The sequence below is a fragment of the Triturus cristatus genome, chromosome 2_1, assembly GCF_964204655.1.
Source record: "Triturus cristatus chromosome 2_1, aTriCri1.1, whole genome shotgun sequence".
NCBI lineage: Eukaryota > Metazoa > Chordata > Amphibia > Caudata > Salamandridae > Triturus > Triturus cristatus.
This window is the reverse complement of record NC_140581.1, coordinates 173,215,275-173,236,870: the sequence shown is the minus strand read 5'-3', so window position 1 is coordinate 173,236,870 and position 21,596 is coordinate 173,215,275. Positions and strand designations below refer to the sequence as shown.

General features: G+C 45.6%; 1 protein-coding gene across 3 annotated transcripts in view; it reads right to left on the bottom strand.

Annotated features, from left to right (window-relative positions):
- ARK2N (arkadia (RNF111) N-terminal like PKA signaling regulator 2N) overlaps positions 1 to 21,596 on the bottom strand; it is a 269,417-nt gene that overhangs the window by 165,596 nt on the left and 82,225 nt on the right. Inside the window, exon 3 of one of the 3 annotated variants that reach the window (XM_085629249.1) lies at positions 12,233 to 12,652. The exons of the other annotated variants lie outside the window; for them this stretch is intronic. Within the exon in view, the coding sequence (XP_085485375.1) occupies positions 12,233 to 12,652 (420 nt within the window). The remainder of the gene's footprint in view (positions 1 to 12,232; positions 12,653 to 21,596) is intronic. 3 annotated transcript variants of the gene reach the window in all.

Sequence of the window (21,596 nt, the reverse complement as noted above, 5' to 3'; positions counted from 1 at the left end):
TCTATCTTCCGTTCTTCCATTGTACTACAGTACATCACACCAGCAGTAGATCGGGGTCTATTGCACAGTGTTCAGTCTCATCTGCCGTATTCGGCGAAGGCAACATCACATGCATTATACACAGTAGGGCTTAATGTTCCTGAGTACTGCCGTGCTAACAAATTGGGCCTACTGTAGCTTCTTCGCCAAACCTTGTGTATCTAGAAGTAACAGCTAGTCCAACTCATCTCAATTAGGAGCTCCAACAGAGAGGTGTCCTGTGTTGTGCCTTATTCTTCAAGTTTACTTGTTGGGATTATAATTCCGATTGAGAATATAGCAAACAAAAGAGACAAAAAACAGACGGGGAAAAGAAGACGACAACGTGAGGAAAAGGAAGAAAGCAAAGAAATGGAGGATAGGTGAGGCGGGTGATGGTCAATGTCCTCCCAAGGTGGAAAACGTGCGTTATCAAAGCAATGGTGCTGCAATAGCCAAGGCCAGTGCGTGTCACGGGTGACATTCAAAAGGAGGGCAGGACTGCCTAGACTGAGGGAGAGGGTGGTGCTCCCGGGGCCTGCGCTGATAGCCCCCGGGGCCTGCGGAGATAGCCCCACCAAGGGGAGGGGTCGAGCAATACCGCTAGTGGTTCCTCAGAGGCCATCTGCATCCGGGGGCGATACAGCATCTTCAAATAAGCGTAAAGCCTGGAGCTTTGGGGGCTGGAGACCGGCATGTTCCAGCCTGCAAAAATAATCTACCAACAGTTGCCAAAGTTTGGTAAAGTTAGTATCTCGGAGCTGGATAAGCAACTCCATTGCCATAGTGTGCCACAGGCAAGTGAACCAGACATTGAACGGAGGCATTTCAGCCTTTTTCCAGTAGAGAGCAATGATTTGCTTGGCCTCGCCAAGCATATGGAGGCTTAGGTGCCAATCTCGGCGGGTCATGGCACACAGGTACACTGGCCGGAGGCCCAAAATGACTATGGTTGGATTTTTGGGCAACGGGTAGCCAATTACCAGTCTCATATGGCTAAGGACCTCCTTCGAGGAATTGGTCAAGAGCGGGCACGTCCACCAGATGTGAAGAATGTCTCCGGGGGTGCTCGTGCAATGCCAGCAGAGAGGAGAAGGTAGGAAACATTTTGTGCAGCCTATGTGTACCATTGTGTCATGACATTGTACGCACTTTACCGCTGGGAGAAGCTACGGAAAACATTCGGAACATAGCACCTGAAGTGGTCCCACTGTGTGGGCGTGATGTCAGTGCATGTGTCCGACTGCCACCTTGACTGGTAAGCATGTGGGGAGACCCGCTGAGAGTGTTGGAGGACTGGATATGTGCGACAAATTAGACCCCTGGAGTTGTCAAAGGAGCGCACCAGCCATTCAAAAGGGGTAAAGGGGCGAGTGGCTGCCCGTGCCGAGGATGACACTTGGACCCAATGCCGGAGTTGAAGATATTGAAACCTAGACCACCCCCCCCCACACCCCCGAGAGCTGGATGTCCCGTTTACATTGATCAACAAATTTAAAGGAATCTCCTGAAAAGAGGTCCCGAAGCGTCCGACAGCCCCCATCTGACCAATCCGAGAAAGTGTGGGTGAAGGGCAGGTGGGAAATGGGAGTTGCGAACGATAGAAGTGTGGGGAGACGGGAAGGAGGTGAGGCATCTAGACAATGCTGGCTTATCCCAGATATCAAGCACCGTCTTTGTGGGGATAGCTATATAGGTGCAACTAGAACTGGCCTCCCGTGGGAGCCAAGCAAGATCCCAGATGGGTTGACACATCACCGCCCTATCCATGTGAAACTAGACTCTCTCACTTTCCCACGCCATCCATTCCAAGATAAAACGGGAATCGCTGCCCGATCTTGACCATCAGTTTGAGGAATCTGCCATCTTTGCTACGGATCACTCTGGGGTCTCCCTGGTGGATGCCTGCCCTAGAAAGGATAGCCACCCCAGCCCATTCAGTGGGTGCAGATGCCCAGAATTGAAGAGGGTATCGAGGGTGGGCCATGCGAGAAATATCTGCCCTCAGCAGGTGAGAAGACAACATCCGGATTCTGCTGTAATAAATATTGCCATATCTGGTGGCGCTTGTTGGGGGAGTTAAGACCCTTTACATTAAGGGAGAGGAGTTTCAGACAGTGAATAGAAGTCATGGCACAGGTGAACCACGTGCAAGCGCCAATGCAGGCAGAGGAATTAGAATGAAACGTAGCGCCACTCCACCACCCCCGGCGTATTTCCAAAGGAAGCAGGCAGAGTGGAGGCATTTCGCAGAGCCCAGTGCTAAGCAGAGAGGGTGAGAAGCAGCATTCACATAGGACAGCACACCCATGGCAGTTAGGACCACCCTCCCGCCAAGGAAGGAAGAGGAGAGAAGAGAAACAAAAATGTCTAAATGCAACAGCGGCCAAGGTGGCCAACATGACCTATTCCATTCCAGGTGCTAGCCAGGCTCAACGGCACAAGCCATCCAAGAGATGTCACTCTCCGAGGAATAGGAGGGGAAGCGGTCTCGGAATATAAGCATTGCCGTCGAGGAGCACACTCCGGTGCCGCTGCCAGGATGTAGTCGGGGCGACGGGAAAGCAGGCCAGGGAAGTGGGGGACCAACCCCGCCTCCACAGGAGGCCGGTGAAGACAACGAAGATCAGGGAGGCGTGGAAAGATGCCTAGAAGTTAGTTCTCAGACGGCTGGAAGCCTGAGGGGGATCGCCCACCATCCAAGGAGCAAAAGTGTTGGATAATGTCTTGTTTGGCCAGAGAGGAGGCGCATTCCCCTCGGTGAGATGGGTGTCTAGATCGGTGTACCCTGGCCCATTGAGGTTTTGCAGGTTCGCGGTTCAGGGATGGTAGTCTTTAGGGGCTGTATGTGATCGGGAGCTGAAGCAGCTGCGCAGCCTCTTGGAAGGACCGCAGCATCCGCTTTGATTCCCATTAGAAAATGAGTGCAAATGGATGGCCCCATTGGTACTGGATGCCCAGCTCCCTTAACTTGTCGGTGACAGGTTTGAAGTCCCTGCGGCAACGTAGCGTGGTAGGGGCGAGGTCCTGAAACAACTGGATGGTAGCGCCCTTGTAGGTGAGCTTCGATTTGGAGCGCACTGCGTTGAGGATGGCTTCCTTTTCCGTAAAGAAGTGAAACCGGGTCAGCATGTCGGGGATAAGGCCAGGGCAACCGAACACGCGGTGGGCGCGGTCAAGGGCCAGCGGGGAGGCATCTTCATCCCCTCTAATTTCTTGAAGCAAGTCTGCTACGAAGGTCATGATGTCAGAGCCCTCAGCCCCAACAGGGACCCCCCTTAGGCGCAAGTTGTTGTGGCGGGCCTGATTTTTTAAGTCCTCCTGCTTGGTCTGCAGCTCGATGTGTTGTTCCTCCAAGGTGGACAGACGCTGCCATAGTTGCTCTGTGAGAGCGTCGACTGTCTTTTCGAGGTCGTCTACCCTTCCTCCAATCTCCACATCTCCTCTCTCTGAGCTTCCTGACGCAAGATTGTAACTCTGTTCAAAGGGACCCAATTTCAGATTTTAGTTCCTAAAAAAAGTTAGCCATTAAGGAATGGGTGACAGGGCCCACCGATGATGCCATATCCACGACAGGGGCAGGGCCCGGCTTATTCCAAAGGGCAGTCACAGGGTTGTCCTTCGGAGGTGCAGCAGAGTCCTTCCCAGCCTTTGATCGAGTAATTACCCCTCAGGATCCCACGTGCCTGGCAGGGGGTCAAGGCGAGGGAATGCCACAGAAGACTGGATGGCAGATGTTAGGGAGTGTCACTATAGGCGGTAGCAAAACACTCCCCGGGGGGGGGCAGAGCAGCAGGGTGACGGTCCTCCAAAGTCCCGAGCCCCCTCCAACCTCTCCACCAGCCGCGTGAGTGTCCGGGTCACAGGCCTGTTCAGCACAACTCAAGAAGACGCCAGGGAAGTGGTGCGAGCAGGTGCCCCTCCACAGGATCACATAGGAGTGGGCCACACGTACCATCCAGGGGGCAAGATTAGGAGGGAAAGGCGACCACACTGGGCTCAGCCGCTGCGCGTGTCGCAGACCCAGGGTGTGTCAATCCAACAGTCGTTGTCGCATTCCCCGATTCAGGGAGTGGCGTCTCAGAGCCCCCAGGAAGTAAGCCGGAGGAAAAGTCAGACCAGTGGCTTGAGGCTCGATGCCGGTGTTGCGCCGGCAGGCCTACCATGACAGAGGGCGCCACAGCTGGGGGGCGATATGTGCTCTAGGATATAGAGCTGCGCTCCCAGGCCGCTTCACCCCCAACCCGGAACCCCAAGTAATGTGCAGAGCTCACCAATGTTCAGGAGGGTGCTTATAAGGGGGTCACTTCGTCAGGAGCTCTCCAAGGCCTAGCAGGGATCCAAACGGCGGCCACAGGTACCCCTCTCAGGGTCTCACTAAGAGCCCCCCAGGATCCACAAGCACACTCGCGCCGTCGGCCACAGGGGCACACCCAGCATGTAGGGAATGTCCTGACAACTATAGCCAATGCGCACTAACCAGGGGCCTCCAGCGTCGTCACCACGGGAAAGCAGGGAGGCAGGTTGGACAACAGGCCTCCACTATCCGTACGAGGGGGCCTAAAATGGCAGCAAAGTCCTCGATGAGCCTGTGTGGAGGGGCCCGGGCCTCCGTCCTAGACCCCTGAAGGAGATAGAGGGTCCCCGGTGTGGCGATGGAGACGTGGCAGGCCCTTGACGGGCAAAGGCTCTTCAGGGCCCGGGGAGGCCCAAAATGGCGGCTGCGACGGCTCCGGCCCTGTGGCAGTTGGTACACCGCTGCCCGCTGACCAAAGCTGCAGGTATCTTCAGGGGCCCTCCGGGCCCAGCCGTCAGCGTGGTGACTCCCTGGATTAGCAGACAGCCCGGCCAGGGCCCCGCGGTCCTCACTTGCGAGTTGCGCCAGAATGGCCCACGATGGCAGTCAAGGGGGCCACTGTCGGTGGATGGCCCCTCCGTGAATCAGCGCCGAGTGGTCCGGGGGGTCCGGGCCTCCGAGCCACCGCCACGGAGCCCAGAAGCTCCGGCAAGGCACCCAGGAGGAGCGACAGTAGAGCAGAGTGGGCTCCAGCCGAGCAGAAAGACCTTAAGGCCCAGGGAGCACAGGATGGCGGCAGCACCCGCCTAAGCCGGGGTCTACCGTAATGGTGCCACTCACACTGCAGCCAGCAGTCCAAGGGGAGCGCCAGACCCCCAAAAGAAGCCCCGACCCTTCTGCTGGTCAGGACCCCAGGCAGTGTCACCAGCGAGACCCCATCACTGCTTTACAGGCTTAGAATGGCAGCGGCGATACAGAGCTTCCACGGCGTGAGTCTTGCGCCATGAGCAGCGAGACCACGCCTCCTCTAATAATCCGTTTTAAAACAATACTAAATAAGTATATTGTTGCAAAGTCATCCTGTGCCCTGGGCACCCCTCAACTTTTTGCTGACTGGAACTGGTGGTAACTGACTCTGACCCTGGGCTCTGCCTAACCAGGCCCAGGGCCAGTGCCAAGCTGAAAGGAACACATTAGAATACAGATTAAAACACCCAACATACACTAGGGTACACTATGGTATGGTGGGGTACCCCTGTAATTGGCATGACCTACCACATAAGCCCCTAGTATCTAATAGGGCAGGGGATTGAAACTACCTAGAAGTTCCCAGTACCCTGGGGTACAGCAGTTTAGAGGCCAGCAGCTTGTTCTGCAAGCCTGAAGTCAGTTTAAAAGCAGCCCTGGGTGCCAGGACTGCTTTGAAACAGTAAATTGCTGGTCAAATTCGACTTTGATGCTAGGAATACAGTAAAAGGAGAATCTGCAATATTTCTACAGATTCAGAACCCCTAAAGTCTCCCCTAGTTGCACAGGGGGTGGGGGATCCTGTAGAAATTAGGGAAATCCTTATAAAATATGTTTTTACAAGCCCTGGTGCTAGAAGACTAGCCCAAGTCATTTTTCCCATTGCAAACCCCATGGCCCACAGGTGAACATGGTAGGAAGTTAATGATTAATAAATATTGATAGGAGAGGACTAGCCGGACCATTCAAAGACTCCCGGAATGGTAGTAGTAAATCCGACAATATTATATTGTTGAATTTCTCCCAACGTGTACATACAAGAAGTTATAAGACCAAATTCAGCCTTCCAGTGGTCTGCCCTGATTGGTCAGAGTTAAGTGGATTAGCCAGGCTGCTTTGAAGAGGTGATAAAGGACCACTCTGCTGGGAGGGCAGTGTGCTGGTCTAAAGGTATGCCAGGCCAGGAGGTGGAGTTGTAAACTATGCTCTTCAAAGGCAGAGGGGAGGCCTGGGTTTCAGTTTCACTCTGACACTCTTGACCAGGAGTCAGGGCTAGGCTTAAGGAAGGTATGTGCAGATGGTAGGGGGAGAGTCCATGGAAATAAGCCATCCCAGGGGGTGTGTTTAGCCAGCTCTTACCACCTTGCTGGAAAATCAGCCATAATGGATTTGGAAGAATGATGCACTCTGGGACAACAAAATACCACACTCTGCAGGATGTGGTCATCACTATGAGGAGTTACCCTGCTTTCATTGGTCAGAGGTGGGCTTCACCCAGAGAATTTTGAATAAGTATCTGAGAGGGGCAGAGCGGTGAGATATTCTCCAGAACCGTTTCTAAAGGTGTGTCCCTGTCAGAGAAAACAAAATGACTAAAAGGGGCATTGTTGGTTTCTAAGCCCTAGAAAGTGACTAATCTTTAAAAATTCATATCTCTGGTTCCCTACAGTGGATTTTTTTCGTTTTGGTGTCATTTAAAAGATACAAATATTACCTATTTTTATAAATTGGTGTTGGATTTTTATTTTGTGTTGTGTCCTAATTATTTACTGAAATGGTGTTTTTGAATGCTTTACATACCTGTCTTTGAAGTTAAGCCTGTCTGCTCGCAGCCACGTTACCAAGGGTTGAGCATAGGAATGGTTTTAAAGACCTATACTGGGTCCTATTATGTGTTAGTGGCCTTATTACCAGTGGCAGACCTACATTTGCCCCTACCAATAACCCACTTTCCAACATATATTTTGAATGCACAAGGAGCATTTAATTTTTTTTAAACTTTTATCTGGAAGATGTACTTTCAATGTGCATCCATATTAAAGTTCGACTACAAGCTGTTTGAAAAAAAAACACTTGTATTAATCTATGAAAATTGACAAACTGTTTATGCGAGGAAATTGAGAGGACAGTGAAGACAAATTAAGTCACAAGAGAAAGCGACAGTCAATGTTATGGCCACCTGCACAGACACACTGGTCAATAAATTTACTTTCATCATAACGAACATGGAAGTTTACAACCCCCAATCAAGGTTATCAACTGTAGTAGTCAAATTATCAAAAATAATATTTAAAAAGCAATTCAACAAACCAAAAATAGATGAAATAAATCATTGAGAAATAAATCATTTGGGATATAATGAAAATGTTTAAATCAAATAGAATAGGAGTATCAGTAGTTTTAAAGTGATGCGTCTCAAAATGCGAAGAAACGTAGTGGTAAATGCAGCACTGAGCGTTTTAAAATCTTGCGTCCTATATTTTAAATACTTTTCCTCCTACCGTTTGCAGTTGCCTTCCATAGGTTCCTAGCAAAGTATTGTGAAGGTTGCAGTAAAATCTTCCCCATGGGAAATTATCCTCTGGGGCGCTCTTTTAAGAGCCAGTGTTGGCCTTGTGGTTTTTTGCTTTGATAATGGACTGACTTTTGGAAACATCCAATGAACTGATGCCACCCAGTACTATGTCCTATCTTTTAGGAGCGATGCCCCTACACCGATGGATAGAATTGGATAAACAGTGAGCGACAGTTCTTTATAAGTAGGGCCACTGCAGATAATTGTATTTTAGTGTGAGCACCTGTTGCAGTTTATTTCCACTTATTAAATCCTGCTAGCTTGAATTTTTAATTCATGTAACTAGACCATAAAACCATCTCATGAAAGCAAAGCTACTTCCAATGCCCTATAGTCATTTACATTGGCAGAAGAGATAAATAACCCCTCAACTGAGAAAAAAAAAAAAAAGAGAAGGGTGGGAGGAAAGGTATGTTTGTCAAACTATAAACAAACAGCAAATTACTGTAAACCATAAAACTAATTAAGTTGTCAGACCAGGCAGTCTCTGTCCCGACCCAGGCTTGGGTAAATCTTTTTTCAGCACTTTACGACTGAGGGAGCCTCTGCCCCACCCTATTAACAACACTGACACTCAATATCCACTGGCCAGAAGTCAAAGAGGTAATCTCATGTGGTCCCAGGAGAGTTGTTAAAATCACTAGTGGATCTCTGGGCTCCTGTTTTAACTCTTCATATAAATGCGCCAATTAGTGGCCCGTACCCAGAGGTCTGGAAACTGTCAGTTGTAGTCACTATATTTAAATAAAAAAATAAAAAGTAGCTACAGAGGACCCTGCATGCTACAGCCGATTTCCCTGAGCGATGTTGAAGTGAAGATTATAGGGATAGTGATTTTGGAGGGACTCACTACCTGGGCTAATGAGAAGGGAACCTCTCTGACCTGCAATGTGAGTTCAGACCAGAGCAAGGCCCATTTGAACAGAACCTAAATCTGATCCCTGGTGTATTTAGATATTAAGAGGTGCAAAGGAGGTTCTGTCCACTTGACCTTATTTAACCTCAGCTCAGCCTGAGACTGTGCTAACAGAGAAGCTCTGGACTGAGCCGGGGTCCTTGGGGGGTGGACCAAGGATTTGTTTCTTTTATGAGAGACCTGCATAGTGGCCTGATGGGGTGGTTAGAAAAGGATCTAACAAAGAATGTTCCAGCCCTTTGAACTTAAAAAATGCATCAGACAGGGTTGCATTCTGGCCCCATTTTTTTTTAATCATGTACATAAATCGGCTAGGAGTGGCTCACTGATATTGGTTCCGATGTCTCAAAAGTTCTAGTACTTTTATGCACCGACAATGCGGTTTTACGTGCTCTTACAGCTAGGAGCCTCCAACGACTTAGATACATTCATCGATTTTATGAATAGCATAGACTTATCCACAAATTTAAAGAAATTTAATTTTATGGTGGCAGGGCCCGAGAACACACAGTCTTGTAATCTCTCAGCAGTGTGTCAGGTTTAAATAAGAATGGAAAAAAGGTTTTATCTGGGTCTGTTACTCAATTCGGGTCCCAGCTGGAAATCACTACTCACAAAAATGGAAGGATACTACAAAAGAGCCATCTCTGAGCTATACGATATGGTCTACACATTGGGCATAAGCCCCCAAACGTAAATGATTACAAGTCTAAATGAATTCCGATCGCCAAGTTTAGCTGTAAAATCTAAGGGCATACTAATATTGATTGTGTCCAGGTGATCGAAAACAAGCTGAAATTATTCACAAAGAAATGCGCATGTCCTTTATTGCAGATTTGTTTCAGGTCTGGACGCTTTTACTGTGGTTTTCTGTATGGCATAAGAAGGATTTACATTTTAATAGTTTCATACTCCAGGATTGTTTGCTTTTAGATAATGTAGAGCAAATCCCATGGCAATAATACGTATTATTGTTTTTTTTATGTATTATGATGATCAGATCAGTTTACCGCCTCCAGGGACCTAGTGAAAAGGGATCTTGCATGGGTCAAACAGGCTTTCTCCCAAAGGGCAGCTGCTGAACAGGAGAATTCTGCTTTAACAAAGCAGACCAAGCGCAAGTATGTCCCAGTCAAATCTGTCAATGGGATAGAGCCCTACCACCTCCTGTACATGCCCAATAGGCAACGTCGCCATCTGACATTTTTTAGGTTGGACATTTTTCACCAGCTTTTGTTTCCGAAGAGGGTTTGGTATAAACCATCTAATTTGACAGTTTTTGACTGGGATAATATCTCGATTTGTGACACCATGCATATATTACTTGTTTGTCATATTTTCTGATCTTTGACCTAAGTAGATCAGGTCCCTTCTAATTACTGAACACTGCAGACAAATTAGACCTGCATATCTCTTCTTACAGTTGGTGGCAACACCTAAATTGTGCTTTTTAAATCACATTTTCTTTCTGGCGTTTTATCTAGAAGCTAGTAAGTAATGAGATTTCAGGAACTAATTCTCCTAGGTAAATTATAGCAATTTAATGTACCAATGTAATTTGTTTTGTAAATGTCTACTCAATGCATTTTTAACTGATTTATGCCTATATTGATATACTGCTTAATGAGAGGCACTCTTATGATTTTATCAAAATCTTTAAAAAAAGGGTCAGCGGTTACTTCTGTGCCTCTAATTAAACATGTGCCATCAGCAGGGGTCTGAACAGGGACTACATAGTTAGATCCTATAAATCAAGAACACACAAAATATATAATATATGCTTCAAAATACCTAAGGAAAAGCACACTATTTACTGGGCAATTGCAGATATATAGTGAAGCTTGTGTCAAAATGAAAAAAAACAGTTCAGTCCTGCAGCAAAATTTTGCAGAGAGCAAAACAAATTTGTGATAATCTTGAAATTAGCGCTAGCCTTCAAAGAAGAAAATTGGCCATTGTTAGACTAGAAATATAGTTAAATGATCTAATAAAGTAAGAACAAACTTATTTAGGTGGGTAAAGTGATTCATGCTAGCTCATGGGCACATTAAATGGCTTTTTCTGGTTTACACTGGAAACAATATTTCAAGGCACTGTTTCCAGGCAATTACTCAGCAGTAGGACTTTTAAAATGTATACAGACATCAAATAACCCAATTTAGTCACTATGCTTAAAATAGAGGCTAGGCTAAGTACCAACACTGGCAATCTATAAAAGTGATTACACGAGAAGCAACTACTATCCAGTGTTAATAAAAAATAAAAAAAAGTGAGCAAAAACACCCTTTTATTTTTTTTTTTTTTTTTAATCAGCTAAGCCATTGCGGCAAAAAACTGCCATTTTTACCAGATTAGAGAGAATGTTTATTTCAGTCCAACAGGCCACAATACGACTTAATTTTGTCCATCTCTTTAAAGACATTATGAAACACAAACGAAACCAGGTCTACGTTTTGTCACTGTAAATCTTAACAAGCAAGATATAGGCAGGTCAAAGTGCAATCAAGCAGATACGTTCGAGACCCTCTCACAAACTAAAATGTTTTGTAGGGCTCAGCTGCTCATAAAGACTGCATTTAAAGAAAAGGAAAACGTTGAAATGGGCTGATCCAAGAAGAATGTTCAAGGTAGATCAATGATCAAGTACATAAAGTACAGTTGCAGCTCAACAGGAACTTTTATCTCTTGTAAGCTATTGAAGCCTGCATACATGAGGGTACTATTATCCCTTTTAAATCAATGGCGGGATCCCAAATTGGTAGTGAAATGTTGCAAGTCAGCAAAACAAAGCGTCCAGCAATACCTTCTAATGCATTATCTAAGCAATCCACAGCATTTACTTGTGATGTCGAGAGAAAAAAAAACACTGCATAAACAACGAAATTGAGAACTATAATAAGGTACCTATTCTAATAGAAAAGTAGATCATTAAAGCCCTCTCTTCACACCCAGCACTTTTACATTGGCTATAGAGTATCCTTTAGCTTGCTTCCCTCAATGTGCTCTTCTTCGGGCTATAAAACAATGTGTAGTCAACAGCTGTGAAACATATCAAAATATGAGGGAGAAAACCGCCACAAAATTAACAAGACCCATTGGCCCAAGCACAGGTCATAGCACAAAGCTAAAAAGTTCCATATCCAAATCCATTATTGTTGCATACTAAAGGAAGACTGTTGCACACAAACAGCATCAGCTGTCATGCAATGTTCATAGTTAAAGGAGAAAGAAAACCTATATTTATTACATATGTCCAAGTGCCATAGGGAGAGCTAAAAAATCAGGTTTCCAAAACAGTCAAAGATCTAAATGAAAGATCTAGCATATTGTGCAACACAGTTCCTTTACCCTTTCAATTTAAGCTATGTGCCCAGTTACCTAGTCAGCATTTTGGCATGCAAAAGGAACATTGATTAATATATTATGCTCCGAGTAGAATGGGAATTATTTTGATGTGCATACATTACAAAGTATTAACAATCAGTGCGTTTGGCAAGCAATGATTAAGGACTTTAAATACTGGAGTTAATTTTAGCACTTTTTTTATTCAACAAATGTTAGACTGATAAAAGTCACAAATAACTGAAAATAACTTATCTTAGCACTAGCAAAGATCACACCAAGAAATTCAACCTGTGTTAAGTTTAGGACTGGTTCAGATCTCGCTCTGTAATATTGCCATTGTCTGTAAAGTCAGTTGGATAATTGTTATTAAAAGTTGATGGATACTCTGAGGTAGCGTCGACATTCTGATAGCTCACATATGAATTAAAGGGTTGCTGAGGAATTACTTGGGTATCTGGAATCGGCATAAGCATGCCCGACTGAGAGGTGGGGGGGATTCTTTGGCCGACTAGTTGTATTTTAGGTTCTCGGGGTTCCAGCTGCTGCTTGCTTTCTTCATCTGTATCCAGACGGGTTAATTTCTCGATCCACATGCGGAACTTTTCTTCTGTCTGCCGCTGCATCTCAGCAAAGCAGTTCATGGCTTCTTCCAGGACATTGCCTATGCAGTTTCTATCCCAAACGGTGCCCCTGTCAAGTAATCCAGGAATTTCCCTTGTCGCTGCTGCCGATCCCCCAGCACGACTGAAGCCAGCTTTAAAGACATTGAGGCCATGGTATAAGTAATTATTAAGCAAGCAGGTAGAATACATTTGTAAACAGTAAATAGAGTAAAAACAACTTTAATAACAATTGCGACACATTTAGCAACATATTTGCTGAAAGTGTTTTGACCACAAATAAATGAAGGCTGAAAAGGGTTTTGAAAATTGGTGTTGCCTATTTGTGAAGAGAGGCATCCACTAATGCCCCTATGAGGCAGGGGTGTGGAATTTAATAAAATATCTATTTGTCCATGGGGCAGGTTGCTTCATAAATCTACTTGCCCTGCAACAAAATTCATGTGTCTTTTGTTCCATGTAGTGTAGTGACAAAGTACGGTAGCAATCTAATTATCCAAGGGCTCTGATATAGCGTCTTCGAATATGCCAGGGCATGATTTCAATACTAGCAAGTCCCTTATTTTGCCACCCTTCCGCAGATATTCATACTGGAGCTGAAGGTAGTGGTAGAACTGCAATGCCCTTTTGAGTCTATGCAAACCTACTAACTTACATGCTTTTCACCAACTCTTCTCTAATATTTTCCAATAGTGATAAAGGTTGGAAATTTACTCCTGACAATGGCAGACGTAAAACTTCTTCCAGTGTTGGAAAAAAAGTGTTTGGAGGGAAAGTGAACATGAGCAAATGTACACATGCATGTTTGCTTGTGCTAAAATGTAGTTAAATACTTTCTAGGTTTACGATATCTTGGCCTACTTCTAAAGTCTTGTGAATTAATAAATGCTGTAACTCTTTACTAATGCACCGATATATACCTTGGGTGAACTTTTGAGATTTCATTAATAATTGAACCCCTAATTAGATCTGGCATTAACCAAGACCTTTTGTGTGTATTACAAATCTCTCTGCCTATCGGCTGGCTTCACTATGAGAAAGCAGAATTCTGCTCTTTCAAAAGGAGCATATTGGCACACAAAGTAGTTTTGTTCAGTGCCAGGAACTGCTTTTTGCCAATGCCCATTATAACTGTGATGGCCCGGCTGCTTCCATGCTAACAAAGTTTTACAAAAACCAGGCCAAAACAAGACACATTCACAAAACCAAAAGGTCGATCACCAATTTCAAACCTAATGGCTTTGCCAATGCTAGTTTATTTTTGTTTCCCATAATCTTGTTGAAACTGGTTACAATGATTCTTCATTAGGAATGTTTAGGAAATACTAGCATGCATTTTTTATAAATGATGCTGCAAAGAAATAGTACCTAAAAACTTTCAGTAGTATAGCAGAATATTTTTCTTCCTAGTTGCATTTTTTTGTGAACATTTTATTTTTTTAAACCAAGAATCCTCCATCTTGCTTTCAAGCTTCAGCAAATGCATCTAATCAGAGAGCATTCTGGGAGCATTATACATAGCCTCATACGGCTAAACTTTGAAAACGTGTGTACACATGTATACTGAAACCGCTGTCCGTAGTGCAGTCCGAGGTTACATTTTCTTAGAACACTCACCCTAATAATAAAGGCTTTGCATTAATGAACTATAAATACAAGTTTGACCAGCATTAACACATGAACACAAACATTACCTCAACTACTGGCAATACCCTTCCTTGAGCCACAATGCGGTACTGTAAACTGGCAGGCAAAGGGTTTGTGCTGCAGGAGGTTGGGGCTACTGGTCACAAGGACAAAATACCCATGAAAACTTGTTGTTCTTGACCCCAAACAATATGTCCTGGGATTCGGACTATAGAAATTCTACATCTCTGTATGAGGGAATGATGCTTTATGCAGCCTAAACTGCTCACCTGAGCAATGAGTAGGCAGTTATTCCTGTGCGAACAGTTTGGTAAAAATAGGGTAGCCCTGGCACCAGCTATCTCACCCTGTTAGGGGAAGCAGCAGTGATGGTGTTAATTTTGTGCTCTCCTTTCAACACAGTCACTTGCCAATAACAGCAGTGGAGCAAAATGTTTAACAGTAGATTTGGTCAGTTTAGAAGAGACAGATGAGGCAAGAAGAACAAAAGTTACTCACCTGTAACTGTGGTTCTCCAGTATTGGTGTCTTTCATAGATTCACATGCTTGCATATTCCCCGAAGTGGGAGTCCCACGGTAGATAACATAGCAGTGTAGAAATAACACAACCATAGATAGGCAAGAAAAAACCATAGAGTAGCATAGAATCAGAGCTTTTAGATAGAAAAAAACTGGTCACTTTTATAACATATTACAGTCATTGTGATTAGTCCAAACTCCAGCCAATCAGGCGTTCGCACCCTCCAGAATGTTCTCCTCAGAGGCTCAGGCCCTCAGATTTTCGTAGCACAAGAGTAACAAAGAGGCAAGGAGAAGAGGAGAGCCTCTGAGGGGAGGAGGGTGGGTTGCATGTGAATCTATGAAAGACACCAATACTGGAGAACCACAGTTTAGAGACAAGTAACTTTTGTTCTTCTCCAGTATTGGGGTGTTTCATAGATTCACATGCTTGAATAAGAATAGTAAGCAGTGACGCTAAGATAATGCAAGGTACATATAAAAACATCATAATGCACAGTACAACGAGATACTGAAGCACAAAGACAAAAAATGTTACCTTGCATACAGGAGGAGGAAAGCAACAGAGGCTCACCTTAAAGAGATTTTGTAAGACCGCTTGCTCCACGGCTGAATCAACGTCGTCAGCAGCTTCCAGACAGTAATGCTTGGTAAAGGTGTGCCTGCTGGACCATGTTGAAGCCCTGCAGAGGTGTTGAAGAGGCACACCAGCAAATAGCGCAGTAGAAGAGGTAACTTGCCTGGTAGAATGTGCTCGAACATTTGCAGTAAGTGGCTCCCTAGCTTGCTGATGGCAAAAGGCAATTGTAGTAGATATCCAGCGTGCAATAGCCTGTTTGGTGACTGGATGTCCCTTTCGCATCCGTCCGTATCAGACTGATCAGACTTACGGATACTAGCTGTCCTTTGCAGATAACATTTTAGACATCTCTTGATATCTAAAGAATGGAGAGACCTCTCTGCCGACGTTTGATTGGGAAAAAATGTTTTTAAAATGACTGGCTCATTAAGATGGAAATCCGATGGCACTTTGGGGCTAAAGGCCGGATTAGTGCGAAGCAATACAGAGTCCCTGGTGAATTGAAGAAAAGGCGGTTTAGTAGTAAACGCCTGTATATCACTGACTCGACGTGAAGAAGTGATCCAACAGCAACAAAGTCTTCCACGTAATGAATTTTAGATCGACTTTATGGATGGACTCAACGGTGGCTTCATGAGTTGAGCCAATACAATGTTCAAATGCCAAGGAGGAGGCGGTCTACGAACTGGAGGAAACATCCTAAAGACCCTTGAAGAACTGCTGAATGACTCTGGAAGAGTAAGGAGGTGGAACCATCCTGTCGAAATCTTGAGATTGCAGCCAGAAAAACTTTAAGAGTAGAATGCGAGAGGCCAGATTTTGCTAGATGTAAAGAGAAAGGCAAAAGTTGATCTGGTGCGGAAAGAACAGGATGCACCTGAGCAGCGTCGCACCAAAGACAGAAACGTTTCCATTTGAGCTTGTATGTTTTCACAGTGGAGGCTGCTCTAGCCTTAGCAAGAACTTCCCTGCAGTTGGAAGGAATGTTTAAATTGGCAAACTCATAGTGCTCAGGTTCCATGCCACTAAGCGAAGAGAAGCTGGGTTGGGATGACAAACTTGACCCTGATCCATGGTCAGAAGGTCCGGAAGGGGACGGAGCAGAATCGGGTCACACTGCGATAGGAGCAGGAGTTCCGTAAACCAGACTTGTCGAGGCCACCTGGGAGCTATTAGAAGAATGCGGCAAGGTTCTTTCTTCATTTTCAGAAGAACCCTGGGGACCAAAGGAATTGGCGGAAAAGCATAGGCATGTATTTTTGACCAGTTCGTCAAAAAGGCATTCCAGCACGACTCTGGATGTGGTAGCCAACTTGCATAAAATGGGCATTTTCGGGTCAGATGGGTTGCTAACAGATCCAGATTCGGGGGGCCCCATAACCAAAAGATGTGATCCAGCATGGGTTGATGCAACTCCCACTCGTGATTGGACGAGGTTGACCTGCTTAGAGAGTCCGCCAGAATGCAGGACGCTCCCGGAACATGCACTGCCATCAGAGTGACTTGATGCTGGATTTCCCAATCCCAGATTTGTTAAGCATGAAGAGACAGCAAGATGGACCGTGTGCCCCCCTGTTTGTTTATATAGTGCATGCATGTTGTGCTGTCCGTCCGGAACAACAGCGAAGCTCCCTCGATGGCACGAAAAGCCTTTAGCGCCAGAAAAATGGCAAGTAACCCTAGAAGGTTGATGTGTCAGGTCCATTGGTGAGTATCCCACCGTCCTTTTACTGTGAGGTCCTGAAGGTGTACTCCCCACCCTTCGAGAGATGCGTCCGTTGTGAGAGTGAAACTTGGAGTGTCCACCAGAAATGGACGACCGGAAGAGACGTTGGTTTAGAGAGTCTACCAGAGCACAGCCGTTTGCATCCAAGATGTGACCTTGATCATATCGTTGAAGGACCCTGAGACTTGAGCCCATTGCTTGTCGAGTTCCTCCTGGATGGTTCTCATTTTCAAGCGGCAGTGAGGGACTAGTGGAATGCAAGAGGACAACATCCCTAGGAAGGACTTCAACAGCCGAACAGAAACGGACTTTAAGCCGAGGGAGACCGCTAGGTTGCAAAGTCGTTGACGCCTTTCGTGCGACACAAAGGCCTTTGCCTGGTTGGTGTCCAGGATGGCCCCCAAAAACATCCTGAGTTGAGCAGGAACAAATTGAGACTTGTCCATGTTTAACGTAAGGCCCGGAGACTGGAAGAGGGACCTGCAAAGTAGTGTGTCAGGATGCCAGTTTGAACGACCGTGCCTTAAGAAGGCATTTGTCGAGATAAGGAAAAATGTGTATGCCATGTAGACGAAGGTAAGCAGCCACCGGTGCGAGGACTTCGATTAACACTCGGGATGCAGAACAAAGGCCGAATGGAAGGACTTTGAATTGGAAATCTTTCCCGGCCACTCTGAATCTGAGGAATTTTCTGTGTCTGGGGAGAATATGAACATGAAAATAAGCATCTTGAAGGTCCAGTGTGGTCATATACTCTCCTTGGGACAGTAAAGGAAGACCCTCCTGAATAGACAACATGCAGAATGTTTGCTTCGTGATGTATTTGTTTAGGTCGCGTAGATCCTGAATAGGGCGCCATTCTCCTGACTTTTTTCTGTATTAGAAAGAACCTCATAGCGGCCGGCCCTGGTGGTTGTAGGCCCTTGTATGTCTTTTATTGTGTGCTAAAGAACCTCGAATAGAATCATCTGCTCCTTTGTAAGTTTGGAACCACTTCGATCGCGCCTTTTCTCAATAAGATTTTTAGTTGACCTAAAAGTTCCTTCAGATGGGCAGGAGGACCACCTCTGGGTGGAGAATTGGGAGGGATCTTGCCAAACTCTAGAACGTGTCCCCTGCGCACAATATCTAGAACCCATTGATCAGTAGTAATCAGAGACTATTTGGAGTAGAAGCGGGAGATTCAACCTCCAACCTTTGCGAGGGTGGGAGGCCTCAAGGATGGTAGATGGAAAAAGTCATTGTTTCTTGGAGGAATCCCTTCCTCTATAAGAGGATTTACCTCTGTACTGTCGGTAAGACGCGGCTGGCGGCTGTCTGTACGACTGTTGATTCTGGGAGGAGTAACGTTGTTGGCCTTGAGAAGAATGGTATTGTCGGTATTGAATAAAACCTCCACGAAAGGAAGAGGAGCCGCGACCGCTCGCACCCCGAAAAGGACTGTTTTTTTAAACTGAAGTGTAACGAGAGCACGAGCAGTGTCTGTGCCCTTTTTGATCGTCTCAAGGGCATCATCGATGTGTTGGCCAAACAACGATTCACCGTCATAGGGCATGTCCAATCTTTTCGTCTGCATCTCTTGAGGGAAAGAAGTGGCTTTCAACCAGCCCTGTCGCCCGAGCCCTGCAGCACTCGCCAGTTGCCGGAAACCAGTAGAAGACACGTCAACAGCACAATCAATCTCCGAGGAAATCCTATCCCCTTCTTGAAGAATCTTCTGCGCCTCTGCCTTAGAAGGTTCTGGTAGTAAATCTAGAAGGGGAGCAATGTCTGACCACATTTGTCGGTCATAGCGGCCAAGGATAGCTAGAGAATTGGCCACTCTGACCGTAGTTGCCGCCATAGTGGAGAATTTTTTTACCAATGGCGTCAAAGCGTCTCCCCTCACGATCCGGGAGAGCAGATACTGGAGACGAGGGATTCCTGGCACAACGTTGTGCTGCCTAAGTAATAATGGAATCAGGTTTCGGCAGTGCAAATTTTCCGGGGCCTTATATTTTTTATCTAGTCATGGCAGGACAGCAGGAATGGAATTAGGATGTTGCATGAGCTTGAGACCCTCTTGCCAAATAAAATCGATGATGGGAATAGCACGCACTTGTTTCTGTGGCTGATTCTTGAATTCATACAAGAAACAATCCTCCTCTCTAGTGACCATCGGGAGGTGAAATCTCTTTGCCGCCCTTTCCATGAGGACATGAAATCCACCTATGTCCACCGGTGGAGAATAAAGAGGAGCTGGAGCGGTGGGGCAAGGCGTTTGAATCTGAAAATTGTCCCATTCCATAAACCGGGATCTATCATCTAGCTCACCCTCCTCTCTGTCATCAACATCATCATCCTCCTCCTCCTCCTCCATGACATGAGAAGCGTCTTGGTGTGGCAACCTGGACGCCGAAGTAGAAGGCGTAGAAAACGGTTCTGTAGAAGGCGGAGGTGGAAGAGGTTGTGGTGCTGGAGAAGCCTGGACTGAATTTGGAAAACATCTGTAATAGTCACCCAGCATGAATTGAAGGTTGGAAATAAGGGACATAGGCGTCTGCGCCATAGGAAGATCCGGTGCAGGCTGGTTGGCACAGCCTGTAAAGTCCTCATACTCCTGGTCGTCATCAAAATCCTGACATTTAATCAGAAGCTCAGAGGGACTGCGAGCAGCCATAAATGTGTCATCCTCCTCCGATTCGTCGTCACCAGCGTCAGAAGAGAACAGTTCTGCTGGAGCATGAGAAGCAGTTTGGATTGGCGTCAAAGTATCCAAAGAAGACAGTCACTGTTGAAGCAGAGAACTTGAAGACTTCAAAGGAACCAGATCCATGGATGCTGTCGCCGTCGACGAGAGAAGTTGCCGTTGTTGAGCCACCGTCGACGAAGCCACCGTCGACGAAGCTGACCCTTTCGCCGACGAGGAAGTGCGTGTCGACGAATGCTTCTTCTACTTGTGAGTCATCGTCGACGAAGTCAAAGGCACCGTAGACAACAAAGGCCTCACCTTCACTGACACCAACATAGACGGAGATGTCACTGACGACAGAATCATAGCTGGCATCATAGTTGAAGTTGAAGTCGTCATCGTAGAAGCAACGACAGCAGTCCTCGTCGACGGAGGAAGCGACGATAAGTTAGTCGACGAGAGAACCAGTTTTTTAGGCAAAAACTGCTCAGATAAAGTCTTGGACGCCTTAGTGTCAGATCTCGGGGCATAGAGGGTGTAGACAGACTCTGAGGAGCAGGAGACACCCCTTTTGAAGTGGAAGGTCGGTCAGTGGACTTGACAACATGAGGTTTCTTCGCCACATTAGTTTTAGGAGAAACCTTCTCCGACTCACTGGCTCTATTCAAAGATGAAGTAGTCCGAACTGAGGTAACATTCTCCATATCTAACAAAGGGTTGTCCATGGTCTTCAACTTCTGTAGCCCTGACGGTCCTTAAGGGTCTTCTGAGAAAAAGTCCTGCAGATTTTACAATCCTTTACCTGGTGTTCAGGGTAGAGGCAATAAATGCACTTCTGATGAGGTTCCTCAGAATGAAGTTGCTGTTTTCCACATGTCCCACAAGGTCTGAAGAGAGACTTCTTGGTTGTAGACATGACAAAAAGCTTTTCTTTGAGAAGAAAAATGAGGAAAAAACTGAGCAGAGCTCAGGGAGACTCTTCACACGACGTGCGGTAGAAAATCTGAGGGCCTGAGCCTCTGAGGAGAACATTCTGGAGGGTGCTAACGCCTGATTGGCTGGAGTTTGGACTATTCACAATGACTAATATGTTATAAAAGTGACACGTTTTTTCTATCTAAAAGCTCTAAGATTCTATGCTACTCTATGGTTTTTTCTTACCTATCTATGGTTGTGTTATTGCTACATTGCTATGTTATGTACCGTAGGACTCCCACTTCGACGATGGGGAATAATCAAGCATGTGAATCTATGAAAGACACCCCAATACTGGAGAATGTGCCATTTTTCAAAGCATTCACACTGAGACCCAAGGCTTGCAATTCAATACCACCATAAGCATAGCCTTCGTGTTAGGTAAATCAAAAATGAAAACATGCCATGATAAGGAAAAGGAATGAGGCAGTACACTAAGAGGTGACAAACAGTAAAGGTAGCACCTAACCTGGAAACACAATGTCAACATACAGAATATGAGGCCAATTAGAGTAAAAACAACACCAGTTACACAACAATGTGCTTGGCTCACCATAGACAGTCAACACACTGATGCAAGTGCATAGTCACATTCTTTCAGCTGCGTTTTTTCAGGATGGCCATATCATATCAGAAGTATTATTATATTACAATTACCGCTATTCGATACAGACATTGTAAGAGCACATTTCAAAATATGTAGTGCTATCTTTTAAACTACAATCTTTTTTAACTCTAAAGTAGAAATTAAGGGGACTGTAAAGCTACATTTAAACCACCAATTTGAAGCTAGAGTACTACACTAACCCAATCAAATACAAATACTGGAGACACTAAGAACTACAGATCACAAGGTAGTCGAAGTGATTAAAATTGAAGTACTTTCCCATTAAGAGGTTTGATAACTGAGACGTTCTCTATTTTTAGCCAATGGTTTAACTTGTAAACAGTATGGAGATG